The 25,372-nt window shown below is 40.8% G+C and overlaps 1 protein-coding gene across 1 annotated transcript in view; it reads right to left on the reverse strand.

Annotated features, from left to right (window-relative positions):
• Positions 1-19,186, reverse strand: part of ANKRD29 (ankyrin repeat domain 29) — a 33,372-nt gene extending 14,186 nt beyond the window's left edge. Inside the window, exons 1-5 of the mRNA XM_051775551.1 lie at positions 19,119-19,186; positions 13,292-13,402; positions 11,342-11,440; positions 9,403-9,501; positions 2,691-2,789 (exon numbers count right to left, since the gene is read on the reverse strand). Of these exons, the coding sequence (XP_051631511.1) occupies positions 2,691-2,789; positions 9,403-9,501; positions 11,342-11,440; positions 13,292-13,402; positions 19,119-19,139 (429 nt within the window). The 5' untranslated portion in view covers positions 19,140-19,186. The remainder of the gene's footprint in view (positions 1-2,690; positions 2,790-9,402; positions 9,502-11,341; positions 11,441-13,291; positions 13,403-19,118) is intronic.
• Positions 19,187-25,372: the final 6,186 nt, after the last annotated feature.

Raw genomic sequence — 25,372 nt, forward strand, 5'->3', positions numbered from 1 at the left:
AAATGATGCCATTTTTCTACACAAAACCAAATCAAACTGAATCAAGTTCTCATTCTTGAGTCAGTATGCTGTGTAACAGCAGATAAAAAGCCATGCTTAAGAACTAATTATCAAAATCCAAAGTCTAGTTCATAATAAACTACGGTAACATTTTCATTCAGTATACGCAAGTATATCAAACTGAGCTAAAAATCCTGGGTCTGGAATACTAAGAGTGTAGTTCTTTGAAGCACTGATCAACATAACTAGAAATTAATTCCTGTATAGCAATATAGGTTCATTTAACTTTTATATGCTCATGCAAAGTATTCTGCTACATAGACACATGGTGAAAACATGTTCAAGTACTTTGCAAAACTGGAGTTCTCAACACTGAAGTCTGCTCTTGAGGCTGAAGGAGTAAAGACTGTGCCATACTCCTGTCTTTCCCCAGCAACTACCATGCCACTGCTCCGGCACATCGTGTAGAAGAGACTTCACCTGTAATATAGCAATCTAAAAGTATTTCATAGCCCTATTAGAAACCAGAATTTTCCTACAAAAAGCTTGTGAAAGAATAAATTTTGAACAAATACAGGATTTTATTTTTCTTCAGTATGTCTTTCATGTGCAGATGCTCTCAGAATTTGACTTCACAGAAACTTCTCCCCTGGGAAGAAAATTTAAAAGTCGTATTTCATTAAGTTTTTTTGATGAAACATATTCAAACAGCGTTATAATCCATCCAACCAGCTAGAAATAGAAATCTGTACTGAGGGTGGAACAGGTGTTTACCCATCCTATATCCACAGCACTCAGCACAGAACGTGCTCGGGCAAGTTTTTCCAGAAGCTGAGACTCACTTAGTTTAAATAGAAACATGAATGAACCCCCTCACTGCATCTCAGATGTGCAAGTACACACCTCATTCCAACTCAGGCAGATGCTTATCACAAAATATAGGGCATTCTAATGAAAGCCTGTTGTTGACCTCACTGGCATATCACCAAGTTGGGACGGAATGCTGTTGTCTGCAGAAAGAGTGCTTAGCTACTCCTCTTCCTGCAAAACTCAGCACAGACTTGGTGAAGCATGAGCTGAATATAACGCCCCAGGGACTGAATTTAGAGTGTCTGACATTGATTGCAAGACAAATGTCCTGGTAAACAAGAGAGGTGTCTACTGGCACTATAAATGCACACCCCTGTGCTCTGTGAGGGGCTGTTTTCTCTGGTTGCTATGTGAGAAAAAGGGTGATGGTATCAGAGCCTTTGCAGGCTTCCCCCAGAGACAGATACAGTGAGAACATTTCAATTTAAAAAGTAAACAAGGTTGTGTAATATTAAAAAAGGTCTTTATTGTAGCATCAATCAAGATGGAGAATCTTGCATTTCCTGACACCTATTTGGTTTGAATTGATACTGCAATGAGAAAGCTGTCTTGAGGCTATAACATAGTTCTGCAAGAAATACTATTTAATTAAGGTATTCTCTTGTCTTCTGCCCTCTTGAACCCTCACCTGAGTCTATTTAAGACTAAAACATAGATCTCAATGGTTCTGGGAGGAGTATCCAAAGGCATGCTGGAAATCCCTCTCATTTGGTTGCCTGCCAGTGAAACTGCCATCCAGATACCACTTTGCAAATGCAGCTTGGCCATGTCCCACAAAACACTTATTTTCAAGAGATTGTGCTCTTATATTCTTAAGGAGCTGTTTCTGACTGGCTTTGCCCAATATCCATGAGCAATAAAAATATATTTCTAAATCCAATTGCAAATATAGCTCATTTCCAGGAGACTAACAAGGAAGTTATTTTACTGCCTTCACCTCTGGGTAAGTGTCTGCAGGTGTGGCAGCACAGCTATTTTTAAACTGAGTGGCAACCCCTGGGATTACCGTACAGAGGTATGAATCACTGCCCTCAGATTAGAAAGACAATTGCTATTTGCACAGCAGAAAGGGAGGAACAGCCTTCTTTATAAATAAAGGGTGAGGGCAGCACCAAGATGGGGACCCCCCATATGACCGTGCACAGCCCCTAACCCCCAGTGCACAGCCCCCAGTGCACTGGTGACTTCTGCAGTCAGCAGCCCCTAAGATGGGAACTGAGAGTGCAACAGCACCCTGCAGATCCAAAGCCAGTGGAAACAGCTGAAAAAACTCATATATCCCGGAGAAACAACTTCCTCTTTGTCAGTCTTGAGTGCCCTGGGGTAGGAAAGAGTGGTGGGAAGCAGAGGGAAAATCTGCCACTCATTTCTGTTGAATGCTGAAAAGTTCGACTTATCTGTGTCTCTGTTGGAGTAAATTAAATCCAGAGCTTCATTGGTTCAATCCAACCTTCTGAAAAGTCAACTAAATAACACCAGTTCAGCCACTTTAACCATTCTTTGCCCAAAACACTGGCAAACTGGAGATTCACAAATACCAAACAACATAATTCAGACCCAGATTTAGTACATGTCTTTCATACAGATACCAAACCAAAAGGCAGCCAAAGCACCTTTTGTGATTTTGTGCTACTTCTCTCAGCATCATGAAAAGCAGACAGTTAACAAAATTCACATCTTAGAAGGGCAGAGTACTATAAAACCACAACATTTGGCAAATGCCTCTCTGTGCTGGAGCCAGAGTGTCTGCTGTTGTCCAACCAACAGCACATTTGTTCCACCACCATCACTGTCAATATTATGTGTGTCAAATAACTCACGTAGAGCTGATCGTGAATGTTGGCGCCGTGCTTCAACAGAGTTTCCACTACTTTTGCGTGCCCATACTGACAGGCAGCCAGAAGAGCTGTACCTCCATCCTGTGAAAAAGCAAAGAGTGGGTACAGCCAGGTGAGAGGGCGCGTGCCAAAGGCTTTAAGGCTTTTCAGAATTTGGCTCACGGCAGTTTTATAGTGACTAGCTACTGAATCTTTCATAATTTTAATACCAAGTCTTGCCACATAAATCTTTAAACTTGGCTCTGTCATTATTTTTCCCGAGTTTTTTTAGGGAGGGATAGGAACTAAGAAAATTCTGGGTTTTTTCTTCATCTTCTGCTTTGCCACTAGAAGTTTTGTTCCCTTCAAAACTCCAAGCGCCGCCATGTCTCTTGCTTTTACAGCCAAATCCCTCGTGCCTGCCAAGCTCTTCCACCGATGGAAGGACAGCACACCTTTCCCCTGCTCCAAAGCCTATGGATCATCTGCTCTTCTTTGGCCAGAACCTTGTGCCCTGTTGTGTCCTGCCTCTCATCTGTGGATTTTTGGACTGAAGACAAGTAGGGGGGAGGGGGAAGCATTTTAAAGTATGCTAGCTGATTGTAGAAGTGTGAGTTGGACCAAACCCATGATCCTGTTACCTCTGCTTAAGAAACAATCCCTGCAGGTAGGATCAATCCCAGCCAGTTATAGTTGCTGCATATCACCACTAAAGGGAGACCTAGGCACATGCATTAAATCCTGCTCGTAGAGGCACTCTCTTGGGAGTCATCTGAGAACGGAAGCACCTCAGAGTTGCTGGCAATTGACTCTGAACCAGCTGAAACAAATGAGATAGCAAACATAGGTCTTGCCATCTTAAGTGTGCTGTGACCTACTCAAAAATTACCAGTATTTCTGACACTGATATGGAAGGGAAGTTCTTCTGCCTGGGATGGAACCATGCCATCATGCAAAGATGATGCACAGCCCAAAACATCCACACTACAGGTCTTCTCTCTCCTTCCCTGCATTCTCCCAGTCTCTAGCCTCTCCTCCACAAGATAAGCTATCTAAAGTTCAGATAAATGGTTTCTAGAGCTGTTATTAATGTGGCCACATGACTGTGTTTTGCCTCAAACTTGTTCTCTGAAATAGCTATAAAGTTTTGTCTGAAATTTTCCACGTAGACAGATATCCAGAAAAGCAGTTACAGCTTGAATGGCCTAAATGGATCTTTTATAATGAGAAGTGCCAATCAAATTTATTAATCAGTGGTGCTATTTCACGGCTATATTAGCCTCATGAAAACTCAAGCTCTGACATGACTGAAACAACCCACGGGCACTGTTTATAGCTATTCTCAAAACCTCATATTTACCCTTCCTCCCTACAACATTGAAAAACAAAGAACGCTTGAGTGTCAGAGAAATCACAGATGTAAGGCTGTTGTGTGACAGTCTAAGGATTGCCTACTAATTCTGGATTATTTGAGTAAATACAGTGTGTAATCAGGTCAGTGGAGCTAAGTTTCTCTATAAATACAATGAGACATTAGACATTCCTGCCAAATTAAACTACTGTAATTTAATAGGAGCTGCTGGAACAAAACACAAAAGCAATCACTATTGTTCCTGGATTAAAAAACACCTTATACACACTTAAAAGACAATGGAAAAGCTAATAGCTTTGTGAAACCTGTTTCCCGTCTCCAACCAGCCAAAAGCCTCTTTGCCTGAGTGGTGACTTACCAGATCAAAGGGCTACAAACAAAACCCAGACATTTTTAAAGACTCTTCCCCCCGAAGGAAATTGAGAGAGAAAGGTTAGTGAATTAAGAAGAGAAACTATGATACCCAGATTGGAGGTTCTCTGTGGAGAGGCAGGGAAGGATGAGTTTCATGAACCTTAAAAATGTTGAGGTTTCCTGTATCGAGGGTAAATAGGCATGCTCAGTGAGTTGCATATGGGAAATATTTGTTTATTATTTTATGATCTGGCTTTTGTTTTCTAAAATTTTTGTGTTCTCAATAAACTCTTCTTATTTTTAGAAGATTGACTGGTTATTACCATAATTTCTGTAGGGAACCAAATGACAGGTCCCAAATAAAAGACAAGCCTGCAAAGCAACCACAGTTAGCATGGCAGAGTTAAAGACCAGCTTGGAATCCAAATGTGTGATCCCATCCTGGGAGATGTGATAGCTTGGGGTTTAAGAAAGGCAATACTACCTCCCAAGAGATGCCTAAGTGACTCAAAGTGGAGATCCTGGTCAAGTGTTTGGTTCAATCCAGTGAACAGTTTTAGACAGAGACATTTTTTTTCAAATAATAACCTAATTCCAGAATATACCATTTGGATCTTTCAGATTAGAGGGACTAAGTTTTCCTAGATCAGCCTGATCAGAGTCCAGGGGTCAGAAAAAAAGTATTGGGTGGTTCCCAGTTCCATCTGTCCACTCTGAGTCAAATATTTACTGTGTCAGAAAGAACAGGGTAACAACTTCTTGGCTCAAATATTTGGTCCCTGATCAGGAGGACAACTGAGCTCAAAGACCTGCTCTACTGCATGTCTGATTCAACAGAAGGGACTGGGATTCCTCTGCATGCTCTAAGTTGGGGTACCACTGTGAAAAAGCAGATACAGATCTTTCTGTAATAAAGGCAAGTTGGGGGCAGGAATCTTTTCCACTGACCATGTGGTAAGACAACACTTAGTTAAATCAAGGAACTGTCAAACAGTGTAAAGGTCCATTGTTTCTTAGAAGGAGAAAACTCAGTCCCCCTATCACCCTACTGAGCTTCCATTTGGCTTTCTCTTACACTTTACTCCAGAAGGCTGTAGCTGGACACCCCAATGTTTTACAGACCACGGGAAAGCAGATAAGTTATGGGGGGGGGGGGGGGGAAACCAGTAAATTACAGAGTTTTAATATCCCTTTCAGCCACGTGATTCCCTTTTTCCTTTTTGGCTTCAGCTGAGACAAGTAAAAAGCTGAAGCAGCATCTTTGGTACTGGCAAGCTTCTTGGAAACTCTGAGCAGAGTAGCAAGTGGGAGCTGGACACGTGAGCAAGTACTGAGGCACTCCCGGGGCACTCGCCCTTGTGCAGTGGGCAGGAGGCTGTTGGTGCAGCGTCTTAGAGAAAGCACGTGGCCTTGGGTTCATGTCATGCTCATATCCTGTTTTCCTGACACAATGAAGCTTCTATTACTCCTGCACGGCAAACCCTCCCAGCTCAGATAGGAGCCAGTTCTCTCCGCTACCTCTGTAATTCTTCCCCAGAAAACATTTTTCTTACGCCCAGTCTGTCCTCCCCACTGACAGCACATAACAGAGCCGCCAATCTCCAATGCAAGTAACTGAAACAGCAGCACTCAGTAAGACCACTGTCTATTTGCCTACCCTTCCTTCGCCTGTCATCGTCGCCTGAAAGTAGCTTAGAATTATGTGTTGTTTTACCATCTCTGAAATATGCTACAGGGGAGGGGAACTGATCTTCTGCAATCACTACTTGCTGCAAAATAGCCTCTAACATACCGCTTGACCCGCAGTACTGCTCAGAAAACAGGGTTTGCCACTACGCAAACTCTTTTAAGAACCCACATGCTTATAACGTGTATCGGAATAAAAGAAAAAAAGTTTCAATCTATGTTACATACTTTTATGGATGCCAGACTGGGACAATGCAGAATAATATTATTGATTTATATATATATATAATAATTAACCTTCAGTAGTACTATCCATTCTCTTTACAACATCAGCTTTTATTGCTAATTATTTTATTACACTGTGTTAGAATGCTTGCTTTGCCTGCCATAGTAAATATCAACTCTAATGACACAAGGGGTAACAAGAATTGCACACCTGTATTAAGACAGTTCTCCAGCACTCTCATATATGAGTAACAAATATAGTAATTACAATTTACAGGTAAGTGCATGAAAAGGTGTTGGGCTTTGCATTTCTTTGTTTTAAAATCTCTGTTTTCTAAGATACATTCAATTTTTTTCTTATTTTAATTCCACGTCTTCATTTATAATAGAAATATATATATTCTTTGCAAATTGATCCGTTTTGCAGTGCCCTTTAAAAACAACCAGGATCAGCCATACCTTTTCCAGTGCTGCTCCCAACTGAATGTCTTAGTCAGAAAATGCCTTATCTCTAACCTGAAAAGGCATATTTTGTCAACTATTTGTTTCTGGGGTTTGAGAGGGACGGAGGAGCCTGTTACCTTGGTCACCTCTTAAGAGAACAATGGAATAATTCCAGGCTATGAAAACCACATTACTGAATCAGAAAATTGGACTGATACAAAACCACACTAGCAGGCCAATGGAAGATGTGCACTGTCAATGCACTGCATCTCACTAATGCCTCCTGCTCAAGTGCACACTGCTGCACAAAGTAGTTAGTTTCTCACCCAGTCTCAGTCTAAAAATTCAGTGGGTTACCAAAGTCCAGCCTGGAAGCTATAAACATTTAGATTCCTGTGTCTAGATCTTCATTTCAAAAGAGCTGCAGTACCCAAGAAAGGAATGAGTGAAAGAATGAACATGGAAATATCCAGGATAGGTCCCAGCATTAATGGTGCATTTAGCAAAGCCCTCATACTAGTGTCCAGAGAGAGCAGATCCTTGCAGCAAAGAGAGCATGGACATGATAGTCTACCTCAACTTTTTAAACAAGTGTCACTTTCATCTGGCACAGGTTCATAGTAACTCAGCAATCCTTTGTTCAGCTTCTGAGAACCTTTTCAGGCACTGTAGCTTGTGTCACACCGTGAGTGCTGAAGTGATCGATACACTTCTTGAAGAAGGATGAGAAGGAGGGAATACTTGGACAGGTATGTCGGGTGATGCTACTGGAAAAGAGCCTCACATGCACATCACACATCAGTTTCTCATGTTATGTCCAGTGGGAGTTGGTGTTGTCTTATGACCAGCTTGTGTGGAAATGGCAGAAAGCTGTGGTCTGCAGAGGAAGAGCATCCTGCAGCTTAAAAGATATTTAGGACTGGCATATGGGCCAAGTTAGGTCTGGATTCAGAAGAAGAGGTAGGCAGGAAAAGGGGAGATGGAGGTAAAGTTTCAAGGCGAGCAACAGAAGAGCCCAAATTTGCATTTGTCCAAAGATGGAAGCCATTTGGAGCAGCTGAATGCAGAAATATTTCTTTTTAATTTAGATCTTCGCTCCCTTTTATCTGCCCTAGTGTCTTACATCAATATATTTTGCATGCTTCATAAAAGATCATATATTGTCATGAAGGATCAGACAATTTCAAGCCTGTTGTTCACCTTCTGGATCAAGTCTTGGCCTCTTCACAAACTCCTAGTTTACAGGCTGTGGAAAGATTCAGTGAAAATGTAATTGTCCGCCTAGATAGAACAAGGTATGAGCCTCTGACTTCCCAGCTGAATGCAAGGGAAGATTCCCTTTCTGAATCTTGCTTAGCCTCACCTATATCCTGAAATAAAAGTCAGAGAAGCAATGCTTATTTTAATGTGCAGTTTTACCCTATAAATCTGTCCCAGAAGAAATTATTCAGCACTTTAAAATCCAGCTACTGTATTTAACATTGCAACCTCCTGCATTGCCAAGTTTTACAGCTGCACTTGCTGTTGTGTTAAACGGCTACAGTTTCATTCATGTTTTTATTACTGATTGCTGCTGTGGTCAGAGAGCTTTTCACCACAAGTATAGCTCCCTGAGGTACTGGAATACTACTCTAAGGGCATGTGTGGACTCTGTCCACAAAACCTTAGGATTTTTAGCCTCTGGAGCATAAAGAATTGAGTTTCTGGTGTTCCATCAATTTCCTTTGTATTTAGAGCCTATATTTCCAGGGACTGCAGAAAGCAGGTATGGATTGAGGGAATCATTCAAATCACAGTCTAGAGTATCTTGAAAAATTGGGTGCTGTGGGATAAAGAACTATTCCTTCTTCAAACACAATGCTATGGATCCCAGAGTGACTGGCAAGTGTCCTCCCCAGATTATGGGAATGCTTCGAGATGTGGCTAGCATGTCAAGGACAAGTATATTTAATGAAAACATGTTGCTTTTGGTTCTGTTTGCTGAAGGCAGAGGTGCTAGTACTGCCTTGTGCCAAGAAACTTAGTTGATGTACTGCTGTCAGTGATGAACTGCTGTGCTTGTTGCTGTTCACCCCATGAGGGGTGACGAACCCAGGCTCTGCTGCCTGCATTTTTGACTGTTCTAAGATGTTGTAAAAGGACCTGCCTGAACAAAGAAATAAAAGCTCTGAGGTGTATTTCATCTTCTTTTACAGATGGGTAAATGGGAATTTAGGGAGGACTGAAGCCATTATACTCCTATGCATCCTATGGTGGTATGCAGAGATATCCCAATGCAGATGGAATATCTGTCTATGCAAGTGAAGTACATAAACACCTAAACTGAGATCATATCTAACATGTACAAAAAGACCCTTTGATCTTGTATTGGAGGATGGCTTAAGAGGAAAGACTGATATCACTATTAAGGGACAGATCTTTGATCAACTTATGCTATTAAGTCTAGGTAATAAAAACTAGTCACAAGTTAATATTTTTACAATGTATTGCATTATGCATATTACTCAGAAAATGTTCAAGTGAGGAAATCCTTTTATCATCTTAGCACTGTCTTGTCATATTTCATGAGAATATGAAAAAACAGCCTTGATTGTCAGAATGTATCATCATGCAAAAATAGACCCATCATCTTACTTTATTCTTAAATTCAGTGGAGGCTCCAAATGAGAAGAGAAACTTCACTACATCATTGTGGCCTTGTTGTGCAGCAAAGAACAGAGGAGTTGCACCTGACTGTAAGAGAAAAATGTATTAAAAGAACTCCAAACACATAACACACCCAACTGAATATACATGCAAATAAGGACTGAGTATACATTTCCAATGAAAAAGTATTGAGCTCAATCAGTTGAATATCAGCTGAATGATGATTTTGAGGACTGCAGAGGACACTAGGTATCTTAACTCAGTCTTCTTCCCATTGCACTGGGAAATCTGTCCAGCATCATACACTTGAGTGAAATCCAAGAAGAACTGAAACCCCGTATTTTATAGAAGTTGTGTAACATACTGTCATTAACATGTGAGCAAATCAAGACCCCAAAAATCATTATGTAAGCTTTTAATGGCTGGATTGAAGGGAGAAAATAGGGAAGGAAGGAAGAAAGAGAGAAAGAAAAGACACGCAGGTTTTCCTGACTTTGGGCTCTCTCATCCCACATAGAAGTTGCAGGAAAGGGGAGCTACACATGAAATTCACTCCAGTACCAAAAGCCTTTACAATAGCACATAGCCCCTTTAGACCATTTCAGAACCCCTTCTCCTGGAGACACATTTATGGGGCACTCACTTCCCCAAGCTTCACTACAACTTCAGAGCACAAGAGCACTGGTTTGAGTATGTGTATTTAATTGCAGAGCAATGCCATTGGTCTTTAGGGCTTAAATTTCATCTGTTCTGCTCCTTTTCTGCAACAGAGTGATTTTGGAGGCTTTCAATGTTTCTCTTTTTGTTGGCTTGTTGAATCAGTATATCCTTAGTGATACTCATGAGCAGCTCCATAAAACTGTTCTCAGCTTTTTCTTTTGTAGCTGCTTTCCAAGCAATATTTACCTGGGGGAAGGCACATGTTTAAATATATGTTTTGTTAGAACAGGACCCCACTGAAAGACACTGACAATCATGATTAGAGCAAGTTTAGGCCAGTAAGTGCAAAGACACTTATATCATCAACCATGGCATTCACTGACTCAGTAACTTACAGATGTCAGCATGAGATTAATGCTCTAGTTCCAGGTAACCAAGGAAAGTAAGAAACATTGGCTTGTATTATTAGAGCAACCAGCATACTGCTGTCCTGCACTACATGCTGCCACCCCATGTAACTGTATGTCCTCCTTAAGCTGCTCTTAGGACCAGTACAACTGTGGTTATCCCAGAGCAATTCTGCTCTGTGTAGCCAACACACAGAGCAGAGTAACTGCATACTCCTTACAACCATTTGCATGGAGCATGAGTGAAAGGCTGTTTCCCAAAACGAGTCACTGATGTCCATTCCACAAGCAAGCATGTCATGGTGCAAGAGATGCCTTGAATGCAAAGCAGAGATGTAGGGAAGGGTATGGGTGATCAAGTTGTGTGATTGTTAGAAATGAGTTGTCTCAGACTAAGAGGTAGAAACTCTAAAGAATACCAAGTCAAAATAACCCCTGTGCTAGCAATGGCACCTACTCAATTTTAACAACCAGGATGCAAATTAAAAGGTAAAGGATTTATCATTTATTCCATCTAGAGAGCTGTAAATTATTGTGCCAATAAGTAAAACTGCAAATACATAAATGGCATAACCTGGGGGGGTTACATCTCAGGTGTAACTGACCCTCCCCAACCATATGTGCTGAAAATGTTTGATAAGTTATTTTTAAATGTACCTCTGGCATCTCATTTTCTGTTATAAACTCCAGATATCTGATTCTCTGATGCTGTCAGGAGAACAGACCCTGTTATACATGCACTGCACAGCAAGTGACAAAGAAGCAACTGGCAAAAAGCCACAGACAACTGTCTATTATTATTTGTAATAAACAAACAACAAACTTAATCAAGCCCTGTTTGAATGCAGAACTTCTCCTACCTCTCTCTGCAGATTGATATCTGCTCCTTGCAACACCAATTCCCGCACACAATCTATGTGGCCATAGTAAGATGCCACCATCAGAGCTGTTGTGCCAAGCTGGGGGTAAGGAAAAATAAGTCAGTACCTTCAACAGACACCTACAGCAATGAATCAGGCTGTCTGAAAGAGACAGCATCCCTTCTGAAAAGCTGAAGGAAGATTATGGTCATCAAATAACTTGCTATCATTTTAAACTTACTATCAAGAATACTTTGAAAATGAGCAATTAGCAGGTGTTTAAGCAAAAACATTACAGACTTGCCTGCAGTGTTAAGGCCTGACTGTTCAACAGATATGTATAAAAATACTTTGCCTTATTGCCTGACAGTAAGTGCCACAAGAATAAAAAGAATTTTTTTTTAATACACAGGCTTTTTTAAATCACAGAATCCCAAAGATCTTTGCATCATTTCCAGAAGAATAACCTTAGACACAGGAGCTGAGTGACTCAGCTGAGTCACTTATTCTGAGTCACAGTCAGGAGTAGGGGCTGGGTGATTTGAACACTAATTCCCTATTCAAACAATCAGAGCAAACTCATTTTGTGACTCTTCACATTATAAAAGAGAACTTTCTGTCCAGAAATATGTTCCCTCAGTACACTATAAGGTCACTGTTCCAGTGAACCAAGTAAGATTGAGGTTATATGTGTGTGGTGTATGGATAATATGCGAAAACCATATGCATATAAGGATGAAACTCATACTTCTAAAACATTCCCCCCACACCACTTCAATTTAAAGAAGAAATAGGTGACATTGCAAAAAAGAAGCATGTGGTCTTAATTGTACAAAAATAATTTAGTCTAGAAAATGTGTATGTCTGATACAATTAATAATGCAGTGCAGTGTGAAAATTCTTGACCAAAGTTAGTCTTTTTTTGTGAAAAAATGAGCAGTAGTGGACCTTATTTTTTTACATTGATCTCTGTCCTGTTTACTTCAAGCCTCCATCTGAACATCCTTCCCTCCCTGGCAGAAGGACAGTCATAGCACCAGCTCCAGAAGTACTGTAGGACAAATTCTTGCCTACACAGCAAAAATGAAATGAAAATGAAAAGATAGGTTAAAGTCAATGTGCTTAAAAAAATCTCTTGCACTTTGAGGGTATTCAAAGTGAGAGAAGCTGTGGCAGGTTCATGTTTCAGGCTTGAAATGGCACTAATCCTGTACAACACTGGCATGACTCCATGTCAGTCAGTCCCCATGCCAAGGGAAAGAAACCTGGAACTTCCCAACCTCAGTTTTCTCCTGCTCTTTGACACAGCTTAGCACAATCAAGTATCTCACCATATGTTACAGGCAGAATAGAAAGAAATAGTCGTTATCCGTGTTATCAACCCATTTCTAATCTCAAAACTAATTTCAACCCATGTCAATTACAGTGAGAAAATGCCCATGAAATCTCTCTGTCACGTGTCTGGGCTCCTCTTCAACTGGCAATCTTGTGCCTTCATGTTGGTGCCCAGTCCAGAGATACTGGAGGGGAGGAGGAAGAATTTAGCAGACCACCAGTTCTTCTAATTATGAGGAGTTCTGCTAGCTGACAGAATCATTGCTACCTGGGCTTAATTGAGCTAACTCTCCACTGTGATCTATTACTACAATGACATTTCTTTGCAAAGAGAAGCCCGAGGTGCTAGGATCTGTGTTTTAAATGTCAGCCCCACAAATAACTGTGTAAGACACATTTTTGAATGCTGGCAAATTCTTAACCCCTTGCCATTGATGTAAATCATGATCTTAAGTTTCAAACTTGCTTCCTGACAAGAGAAGGTTTTAAATCATCCTTAAGTGCCTTAAGACTCTCAAATGTCTCATGTTAGATTCCTACCACACCCTCTGCACAGTGGACTATGAAAAGTAATGCAAAATCAGTGGTGTGGGTGTAGGTGCATTGTGTGCATACGCTGTCTTTGCAGTCCACATCTACTCGCCCACTGTTCAGCAGCAGCTGGAGGAGAGCCAGGTTTCCTTTTCTTGCAGCCCAAAATGCAGCATTGGCAAGTGGTGTTTCTTTCTGGTGAAAAAAGAGAAAGAAAAAAAATAAAAAAAAGCAGAAATAAACCATTTTGGAAGATACATTGGACAAATATACACATTGCATACATTCTGCATTCAAGCTAGGCAAGTTTCAGCTTAGCATGCTGTTCTTTCAAGCCCAGAGCACGGAAAGGAAGCTAATCTAATTTCTTTGTGCAATTAAAGAGATCAGACTTCCTGTGCTACCTCATGTTGTTTCAAGTCTTCCCTACGTCCATGGCAGCCTATATCTCTTAGTTTGCTCTGTAATGAGAGATGATGATGCTAGACCACAGGGAGACATCATAGAAAACAACATATTAATTGGTACCTGTATTGTTTGCTTCTGTGGTGGGGCTGGCCACAGTTAGGCTGAAGCATCCTGCTGACATGTCCTGCTGCAGGACATCCTCTTGGGTTTCAGGTTAGCTTTCTGTCATCTCCTTCTTTTCTGTATATAAACTTCCAATACACAAAAAGTATTGCTCATGTGTTTCCTAGACTGCTTGGTCTGCCTCCTCCCTGGAATTAACACCCTGTAACTGTGGGCATGTGTGATATCTCCTGGGTGATGCTAGAAAAAAGGCTAAAATCTGGCTGTTTATAGATTTTGGATTCATTTACTAGGTATGCAAGGCAACATGAAAGGCAAAATTAAGAAACTCTGAAAACTAGATAACACAGGCCACTGCTGAACAAAATAATAGTAATATAATACTCTTTTGAGGCTTTCTTACTCTTAGAAACAATGCCACAGTGTGAATTCTCCTGGGTAGGAGCAAATTATCACTGCCCCAGCACAGGAAGAGGGCAGAAAAAAAAAGCCATGGGCTTTGCTCTTAACCTCCTTATCTGATCCATGCAGACAGCTGTCAATGTGCTGCCCTGACAGGTAAGCACTGTGACAGGGAGAAACAACACTGTGATGGCAATTATACATATCCTAGAGAAGGCTCATGCTACTGATTTTTTAATAAGGCCCCAAACCACCAACAGTTCAATAAAGTATCACTTCACTGATACTTATACCAAAAACAGAGTCAAAAATATCTGGGGGCCTTGCCTTCCAGTGAATCCTGCCTTCATGATAAGAGAGTTCAGAGTGGATATAAAAGTCAATCATTCAGCTTCAGAAATGTAATAGACACTTTTCCTTGTCTAAATGTCAGTGCACACATGTAATGTGGTAGAGAATCAGGATTTAATGATTTTACAGTTGATACTTAAAATGCACACGTACAGCAGAGCTTAAATTGCTCCCTTCACTGACATACAGATAATAAACTTTGCAGAAACCAGCAGACACAAGACGAATCATGAATCTCAATCTATCTCAGGTCCACTGCACTGAGCACTTTCCTTGGGATGCATTTTTAATATTCATAGGTTTGAAAATTGGCAGCTGTTTGAGACGAGAGAAGTTCCAACAATTCAATAAATTATGTCACTTCCTATGAATTGATAACAATATTTCTTGTACCAGCACATATAGCTGCAGAAGTCTGAATATTTTGGCAAGCCCAATAAGCTAAATTCTGATCTTCCCTTCATAGCTCATGGATTTCCCTGGAGAATCTGTAGATAATGTTGATCAAAGAAGAGCCTGCAGTTTATATCCTCCTTGCAGGCAATGCTGTAGTGTATTCCTATCTTTAGCCTTACAACCACTAAAATTTTATGTAAATGCAAACAACTGACCCAAACACACAGTGGCCCATGTTGCCCTTTTTCCTCTGATTTATTAGACAGATATTTATAACTTATTTATAGAGCTGGCAGTTAGGAATACTGTCTTATTGGCTGTATCACTATGATATTCAGTGGAAAGCTATTGCAAAAGAATTATATTTAGACCTTACAGAATGGAAAATCAAATTCTTTACCTGTTATTGTCTCACTCTATCCCTTAAAGTTTAGAAAGCTTTGGGGTATGGCAATATATCCATAAAGGGAAAGATTTATTTAATCCAGCTCAGTTTACACTACAAGGGCAACTGCATTTTATTATTCATACCATACACCACCACCACCTCCATTGGTCAGGTAGGTAGGAACTGGAATGAATATTTAGGAACTCCTTACCTGCTTTCACCAGCTCACATGAGGAGAGAAAAGAACTAAGTGTCCAGTGTTACCTTGGGCTGGAAATAGAAGCCCAAAGTCTTTAGCCTTATGAGTCATAAATTCCTACCTCTTCCCCCCCCCCCCCCCCCCCTGCTGCCTCCCCCCACCCCCTGTAGCTCCTACAGTAGCTCTTCAGCAAACTTGTCCTTGTGCTTTGGATCAGACCCAAGGAATGGAAGAATTCTCCAGTGTGTCAAGGACCAGATTTTTCCCTGTGGTGCTTTCAACCCAATTGGCAATGACTGCTACTAGTACTTCTACTACCCCTCGTGCTCCCTCATTGCTGGGGATTCCTCGTACAAAAGTAGAGTACACAGCACACTCACAACCATCAACCATCCAGTGGTTAGTTTAAAATAAGCAAATACAATTCTGAGCTATTTTACCTCCTAAAGTGAATGGTAAGTGCAAAGTCATTCAGATGATAAAGAACAGCCCCATTGAGTACTGTGCGGCAATTTCTCTTCTGCTTTCAAACAAGGATTTACACCTCTGTGCTCTTCACTTTCAGGTGATATCAGCACTACTGACATCACTGATAGGCAAATGTAAGACACTACTTTGGGATTAATAATTCAAATAATTGAATAATTTTTTAGCAATGAATGGGTTTTAAGCTGCAGGATGTGACTGCTGTTGTTCAGTTATGAACTCAATCTTGTTCTCATCAGATACGTCTTAGGGAGAGGTAATGTTGAATTTCAAAAGATTAACCGGATAAAATTTTCACGTAATTCTTATCATAAAGCTAGTCTGCTCCCAAAGCATCCTTAAACTAAACAACCGATCCTCAGCACTGACAGTCTGGAACAGAATGTGATAAACGTTTGAAAAAGTGATTAGTTAATAGCTTTGGTGAAAATAGCTTGTTTCATTATGTCATTTGCTCCAGCATCAGCAACTTTCAGGATAAAATTTCCTTCGCTTCATCAAGTTCTCTAAAGCTTCATTTCAAACTCTGGCTGTTCTATTAATTTTGATTGTTTGTGTGCTTTTACAAGAGCCCATAGATGAAAAGCTGGCATTATATTCATGTTGTATTGACATTAGAAAAAATACTTATTCAAAAATGGCCTAGAGGAAAATATATATTATAAATCTGACAAGACCATTTCTGTGCAGGGATACAGGAAAAAATAAATTGTGCTAATATATCTGTGTTATCTTAGGAATACTGAGGGGAAAAATATAATTTAAATGCTGTTACCACCAGCACCGTGGGCTACCTCTGACTTGCTGTTTGCAGAGAAAAGCCAGGTGACAGTGGGGTAACAGCTAAGGAGGAAGAGTGCAGTTCTTAAACAGGGGTCTTGCAGATGAAAGAAAAGAGGCAGTAGGAAAAGAGAAAGAAAAGAGAGGAGAAAGAGAACACTAGCCCTGGTAGTGGTGTGTTCCTTTTACTGTCAAAATACAAGAAAATTCTGTTTTCTTTCTTAGTTTCCAATCCAGTCCTAATGGAAAGGAGGAATTGAGTGAAAAATTTTAAGAAGAATTGCAAATCAGGATCAAGCATGATATGATGGAAAAGGTTAGTGATACTTAGGAGCAAAGAGTACTTTATTAGATAGCAATATATCTTACATGAAGGGTCCTGATAAAAAGAAAGGTCACTCAAGATACAAATGTTGGTTAGACAGGCAAAAGCTGGTAGAAGAAGAGAGAATAGTCGTGTATATACACAGTGAGAAAGAAAGACAAATGGTACATCATGGGTAAGTAGAATATTAAGATGGAAAACATGAATAGACAGTAGCAAACTGGGACAGTAGGGATCGAAGCAAAATACAGTTTTCTGAGAAAAAGAGAAAATGCAAAGCAAAAAGACACAGAAAAGAGAAATAAAGCAGAGGGAGGTGTGGGCTGCAACTCTCCAGAGGGGCAGGAAAGCAGTGAGCCACCTTGAACAGGAGTACTTTCTCACAAAGTGAGAAACAGGGCACAGAATAAGAGCTCACAGAGACATAACAGAAAATAAGACCTGAAGGATGGAAGAAAAAACCAAGGAAGTAAAAAAAGAATACAAGAAGACAAGGCTGGCATCGCCAGGAACATGAAGCTAGGGTGGATGCTTGTGAGAAATGAAGGTGGAAAAAACCTCACAGAGACAGAATGAAAGGACAGAAAAGACTAAGACTAAGAAAAAAAAAGGGGGGTATGAGACCACTGCAGGACCAAAATGGGAATAAACCACAGAGACTGCACTGTAGCCAAGTGTATCCTGGGCTACACCAAAAGAAGTTTGACCAGCAGGTTGAGGAATGTGGTACCCTCTATTCTGCTCTGTTGAGACCACACTTGGAGTACTATGTTCATATCCAGGGCCCCCACATTTTCACAAGGGCATGTAGTGACAGTACAAGGGGAAATGGCTTTAAACTGGAAGAGGGGAGGTTTAGATCAAAATAAATTCTTTATTGTGAGGGTGGTGAGGCACTGGAACAGGTTGCCTAGAGAAGTTGTGGATGCTCCATCCCTAGAAGTGTCCAAAGCCAGCTTGGATGGGATTTTGAGCAACCTGGTCTAGTGGGAGGTGTCCCTGCTTATGACAGAGGGGTTGGAATGAGATGATCTTTAAGGTCCCTTCCAACACAAACCGTTGCATGACCCTGTGATTTCACCACCAAGTATAAGGCTGAGCTGCACTGAACAAAGGTATTCTCCTGCTTGCCAGGGCTATAACTGCAGGTGGAAACCACCCGCTACACCACCACTGAGCTGACATGGTGCCTCTGAAGCACTGACACTTCATGGGGGAGATAACTTGACAGGAGTGAGAGGCAGGTACAGGGAATAATCCATCAAATAAAGTAATGCAACACAAGCAATATGGCAAAGGACTGGCACCGAGCTGCTGATCAATAAGAGAAGGGCAAGCACAGCATCCAGAAAGTGCATAACTAAGGAGAAGACGTACATCCATCATAAATATTATCTGTTAACATAATTAGTAAATTGCTGCTTGCTTCCCTCTTTGCCAAATAACCTTTTTAATCCTGTCCTCAGATTAAAAAACTTATTTCAGTTTTTGAATTTGAAATGAGAGCTCTTGCATGGGTTTGGTTGGAAGAAGTACAGAAAGTGACAGGAATTGGAGGCAGCAAAGGGAATGAACCAGCCTGGCTTCAGTGGACACCACAGCCTGAAAGGAAGAGCACGGATAAAGGCTGCCTCCTAACTATTACACAACCAGCACCAGCAGAGACGGTTGGAAAAGTGAAGAGGAGGCTCCTGACTGCACCAAAACCCACAGCACAGGAGCCCGGCCACCCTAAAGCCAGCTTTACGCTCCACGGAGTCTCGCAGTTTATGTAACACAAGCCCCGCACCCTTTTGAGGCTGTCAGCTGTGGAAAGCGTCCGCTCTATCAGCTGCCAGTGCACTCCCAGTGCACCCCATAGCCCGGGAAGGACGCTGCTGTTTTCTTTCCCTCCGCCCTAAACCACCCTCGTTTTTCCTAAAAAAAAAAGAAATAAAATCAATCCCCGAACCCATGAATATGACGGAGCACTTCACGGACTGCCGGCACGGCAAGCGCAAAGCGGGAACCCAAAGGCGCATCCCCCCGCCCCTCTCCCCGGCGCCCGGCTCACCTTGAACGACATCCTGCACATCGCCGCGCTCCGCCTCCGCCTCGCTCCGCTCCGGCCCGCGCAGCTCGGTCCGCACCGCTCCGCGCCCGGGGCTGCGCGGGGCCGGGGCGGGGCCGGCGCCTCCCTCCGCATCACTTTGTGCTCAGGGGTTTCTGGCTATTATTATTCCCCTTTGAAGGTTTTGGTTTTTGGTGTTTTGTTTTGTTGGTGTTTTTTTGTTGTTTTTTTTTTTTGGTTTTTTTTTATGCAGGAGGAGAATATTTGGGATTAATATTATTATTGTCCTTAAGAATATAAAATTAGAAAATAGTAGAATATAATTAATTATTTTTAAGCATATAATTTCATGTAGTTACATAGAATTTTAGTCTATTGTTATTGGTGGTATTATTATTATTGTTATTGTTGCTGTTATTATTAGTAGTAGTAGTAGTAGTAGTAGTATCCCCCGGCTTCAGCAGCGGCATCCTGAGAAGCCAGCCCCCGCAGTGGGGGACCCATTGCTCTCAGCCTCTCGTTCAGACCTATAGATCAGGCCTCTGTGGCTCAGAAACAGAACAGAAATGGTCCAAAACTCGGGTACCCTTACCCCAGCCCCAGCCCCATCACAGAGCTAATGCCACCTCCACAGCACCTCCTTTGTACTTCGCAGCCTTTTCCCTTCATATCCAGGAAAACCTTGTTAAGAGTAATGGTTGTGAGTACACCCACGCTGCTGCCACACAAGCATGTGGGGGTGAGCACCCCTTCACCTTGCTTGCATCCAGCTATCACCAACACTATCTCTCATGGGTGATGTGCTCTCATTAGGAAGCCAGTGAGTTCTTAAGAGCTTAATTTTAAGCCTTTAAAAATGAACAACCATAAAGCCAATGCATGTCCTGTTTTGCCTGGCTGCCACAGATTTCATTCAAAGTCTGCGTGATATAAAATAGGCAAAGCAGGGCATGCTCTGGTGGGAGATTCCTGAATTTCTTTGCTATTGTTGGTTTAAACTGAGCCCTTAGGGATTTTACTCTTTTGATGTGCACACATAAATCCCATTCATGGGAAAATTATGCGCGTGCACTGAGAGCAAATACTTGCGCTGAGATCCAAATAGTTTATTCTACAAATCTGCAAGTGAAGGATTTTCTACAGATCTTTTTCCTGAGGCAATATTCATCTGTGCATACAGTAAAACAAACGGTAGGGAAGCAGATGAAAGCCACTAATAGCACAAGCTCATCTCAGAATGCATGGCCTGGTGTGAACCTCACTTTAATTACTGAGAAGATCATACAAACATGGATGATCATTCTGATTTCTTCTTAAGCTTAAAAATACGGAATAAACTGAGTAGATTACATAGTTAAGAGTCATCCTTGCTCTGACCCAATTGCACAGAGTTGCTTGCCCACTGACAGAGGAAAATATTACTGATCTGTACACACTCCCTACCTCACCCTTGGAAAATCCCTGTATTTATTCAATCTATTGTGAATAACATGCTAAATTTTTCACATTCATGAGCCAAAATATTTGACAAAGGAAAAACAAAAAATTCTTTGGATAAACAACAAAAATGGAGACTAAAGAAGTACAGGTTTTTTGTGTCTGTATTTTGGATGTCAAGGGAAAAATTTTGAAGTGCCTTTCTAAATTTCCCCACAGAATCTGAAACTGCACCTATTTTCTGTTGCACACGGTCTCCTGTGATTTTTCTGTTCTTTTATTCAGGTTCAATAATTTGTCAGAACTGTTGAATACAGAAATGTATATATAAGGTATGTTCTTTTTTGGTGATCCTTTGAAAGTTTATCCCAGAATGCATTTAGAAACTCTGTTTTTTGATCTCTATCTATTGTTACACTCAAAATCATGTTTATGGGCAAAGAGGAAACACGTCTCATATATATAAAACCAAGAATTTATAATTAGTATAACTGAATCTTAACAGTCTAACACAAGAACCATTACTAGAGCAGATACAATTATTGCAGAAAAAGAAGTCCATACAGGAAGAAAAAGGTAATATTAATAATACTACAGTTAAAACCTATACACACTTTCTAGTTTTTACTCCTTTTCCTGATATTATCCTCACCTTTCCCCTCCTCTGCTAAGTCCCAAGGTTGGTGGTTTCATTCTGATGGCAGTGCTTTGGGATGTTATGGTGAGCTGTCAGCATCGGGAATTGGTCGCTGCAGGGAATATGATGTTCATGGTAATGGCTTCTTCCCTCTAGGGTCTGCATAACATCAGTTTATATGTTTGCTAACATGCTTTTACATCTGACTCTTTCTTCACCAGTCTACAGCTCCACATTACAACCAAACTCTAATTTCAATTAGAAGAACCGCTGTTAGAGCCAAGCCATGTAAAACAAAGTTGAGGGAGGTCAAGAAAAGTTAAAGACAGTAAACCTGACAAGGCTCAGCCCTGATGCCTTGCAAACCCAATGTCTGCTACTAGCTGTGGGAATACTGCATTTTAGGGCTATGTGGTGATGCTACCCACATCTCCCTTATTTTTGATTCTTGGCAGAATACTTAAGATTGCAAGATACTTGAATGGATTGGGAATTGTTACCTGTTAGGCAGAATTCATCTGCAGGGCAGTAGGCTGCATTCCTATCACCCAGTATTTCATCACAGTGATTATTTCAAATATCCTGAATCACGTTGTCTTGTACAAATCTGAAGGCGATCTAAGATGAATTGCAGGAACAAATCAAATTATTGCCTTTAAGCTGAATCAACCATTCTGTGTAAGTCACAGACAAACTTCACATAAGCCAGAACAGTTCAGACACATCTATATATGAAGGATTAAAAGAAGTAGCACAAATTTTGGATTAGCCAAAACATTCATTTGGAGCTCTTGATCCAAACATCTACAAGTTTTTATGCAAAGACAACATTAATTTCTATTTGCTTTAAAAATAGCCATCAACAAACAAATACCCATTTAGAAACGTGAGTGAAGAGTAATGTAATTTTGCTTGCTGTGTATGGAAATGGATACATATATTTCAGCAGATAAGATGATCAGTGTATGTTTTGTAACTTCAGCAAACTCTGACATGAGATTCTGCCCCCATTTTGAGAACCTGTTGTTAAATTTGACTGCCACCTTCAAGACTCCAGAGCTCTTTACTGCAGGGTGTGTCACACAATTGCATTTGCGTAACTCAGGAGATATGGCATTGACAAATATGTTTCTGCGTTACCTTTTCTCATTTCCCATATGGCTGTATGTCAATAGTGTCAATGCATTTGCTTTCAATATCACCTGGATAAAGATCACTGATGAGAGCCTGTGAAATTTATCCTCCGTTTGTAACTTATTTTTTTTCTGAAGTTTTGCAAATGGTGGAGATCTTAGTATAATGTTATTGATTTCAGCTGTATCTACATTGTCTTCTTTCCTCAGACATTTGCTTCCATTAGCATTTAGTTATTTAAATATTTTTTTAAATGCGAATAGGTTTATATGTTTTTCCAGAAATAAACTACTTTACCCAAAGATTAAAAACAAAAGGCAATTTAAAATGTAAAATGGAGCAATCTTCAGCAGTTTCAGCTACAAATTCTGAAGCCTGGTTTTACCCAGACAACAGTAATATGCCTTGCTACTGTGAACAGCAAACTCTATTTCTATTTTACTAAAGGTATAAATCCTCCATACTACTCTAGTTCTCTTTGCATGATTTCAAAATCTTGGATCATTGCCTCTTAGACGACTGTTGTATGTTTCTGCCTATGACCTCCTGTGTGGGCTTAGGCAAGTCTTTTGTGCTGAAATCTTCAAAAATGGCTTCTCAGTTTGGCTTCCTTACATTCTCTTGCCTTATAACTCAAAATGCTGACACCAGGACAAAGATTACTTTTGAAACCATCAGCCTAAGGTTTTCACACATCAGTTTTTGTCAGCAAGATTCAATACCAGCACACAGTAAGAGAGCAGCTCTAAAATATTTTCTCTCTCCCGACCTTTGGACTCTTTATGTTGCTAAAATCACTCTTGATCTTGGCTAAAGCCTGCAATGCACTGTGGAGTGAATTGAGCTGGCAAGCTCAGACACCACCAACAGTTCTGCTGCGCAAGCATGGACATCTGCATAGACCAACAAATCCAACTGCTTGGATTGCTAAATCAGTTCATGCTGACTTCTCTGGGGACATTCACATTAGAGTTCTAGTCTGGATGAGGAGTACACAGCTGAAGTGACTCTCCCGATTGTCTCTCTTTACTGTGCTCTTTTCTTACTGTGGAGGAATCTTGCACTATATAAACTGGATCCATTTTGAACTAATCTCAAAGAATTTCTCCAGGAGCAGACTCAGTGGACTGCAGCTGCAAACTGCATTCATGTCCTGGGATTGAAAGAGAGCTAATCTGAATTAAAACAAACACACAAACGCAACATTAAATGGTACAATGTAGAATTCAGGTCTTCAGCACCATCTATTTGCTCTACAGATTCACTCCTGTTAGGCTGCACTACTTGCAAACACAGACAGCCTGTATTGTGCTACTACTACCACAGCTAGCTTAGGTATCTCTACACTGCAATGTAGTCATTGATGTAGAAAAAACACCTTATGATAAGATGTCTGGTACAGCCATGTTGCCCCCCCCTCCTGACTGAAAATTATCCAAAGCCTTGTGCCACCAGCTCTTCTCCTTGCCCGGTGTGTGTTCTCTCATTCAGTGAGAATCTGGATAGTCTCAGTATTTGCCAGACATCCTGCAGCCCCTACAAATGGGCTGCAAACTCTCTGGAGATCCTAAGCCTGTGAACTGCAGTTTACTATAGGTTTCATGTATGTGTGCTCCATCAACCCTCTAGAGGGACATGGTGAACCTGACTTTTTCAGGATGCACTATGCACAAGCAAATTCATGGTACATAGGATACACAATAAATGTGATACTTTCCAAGCTTGTTGTATCTACTGAAAACAGCTTGTGTCATCAGCTTGTACGTGTCCAACAAGAGTGATACGTTCTGGAGAGCCTGGGCATGCCCATCCCCTGTCTGGGAGTGTTAATCATTTCTAGCATGCTATACTGCGTGTGAGTATTCTTCTGACCAAAAGGAATCCTTGGCTGCCTCTTGGCTGCAACTTTTGATGCCCTTTGGCTCCTTCATAGGCACTCAAGGTTGAATAAATGGGCTTGCTTCTTTCAATGAGAATAGCACTGCTCATTTCACGGGAAACACTTGAACAGCCACAGATGAAAACAACAGCATGTCTCAGGTGGACCATCGTTTATGTACTTGCCAACCTTTGCATGCAAAATGCTAGGACATTATGAGTTGAATATTACTTTGAGTGCAACATATTATTGTAATTCCAATTGTCTTTCAATATGTGTTTAGATAACTACTCATAAGAAGCGAAATAGTGACAGATCTGAGAGGCACTTCTAAACTAATTCAGCGAACTGGTATTTTAATTCCAGCATTCACCTGTGTACAAGGAGTTTTAAATCAGGAAAGTGCCAGTACATATCCATCAATGTGTCACTGTGAAAATGCATAGAAATACACACATGGCCTTGCTGCTAGGGTGGTATGTAATTCCCTAACTTGATCTATTTATGAACAAAAACGATGCTACTCATTTCAAGCCAAAATGTTATTCTTGCTAGCACTCCAGGGACAACGATTTCAATAACATAACTTCATGAAGGTCTGATACTTCGGACACTGAAATCAGTAAATCCTACCATACGGTGACACCTCTGACGATTAACTCATCAGATCGCATCAGGCTAATCCATGCTGTCGTGTCTTTCCAGTACATTTGCACCCTCTTTTAGGAGACTGACTTCAGGATTTGGGAAGCACTTATGCGTGATTCTTTAAGGAATTTGACCTGGTTTTGCTGATATCTTTGTTGTAGAATCTAATTTAATTTGAAGATGGAATATTGCAAAATTCAGGGCAAAGGAAGCTAATAGATTGACCATCAATTTTGCAATTACTAGGAACATTATAGTCTTCAAGTTGTGTATTGCACTTTTCATGTTAATATCTTAACGTTTTTTGACTGTTAGTTAATTTAAATTTTACATGTTCAAGAAAAGGCATTTAAATTATCAGCAATAACTTTGATAAAGCAGTCTATAGAGTAAAAGTTTTGCCATCTGGTCTGTCATTTCCATGAATCTTTCCCTTGCTAAACTGTAACATAGCCAGCTACATGGGCTGTTCCTTATTTCCATAATTAAAAAACCCCCAGGTCTATTTTACAAAAACTAGTG

The sequence above is a fragment of the Manacus candei genome, unplaced genomic scaffold (genome assembly GCF_025592945.1).
Source record: "Manacus candei isolate 608988 ecotype Guabito, Panama unplaced genomic scaffold, ASM2559294v1 h1tg000008l, whole genome shotgun sequence".
Classification (NCBI taxonomy): Eukaryota; Metazoa; Chordata; class Aves; order Passeriformes; family Pipridae; genus Manacus; species Manacus candei.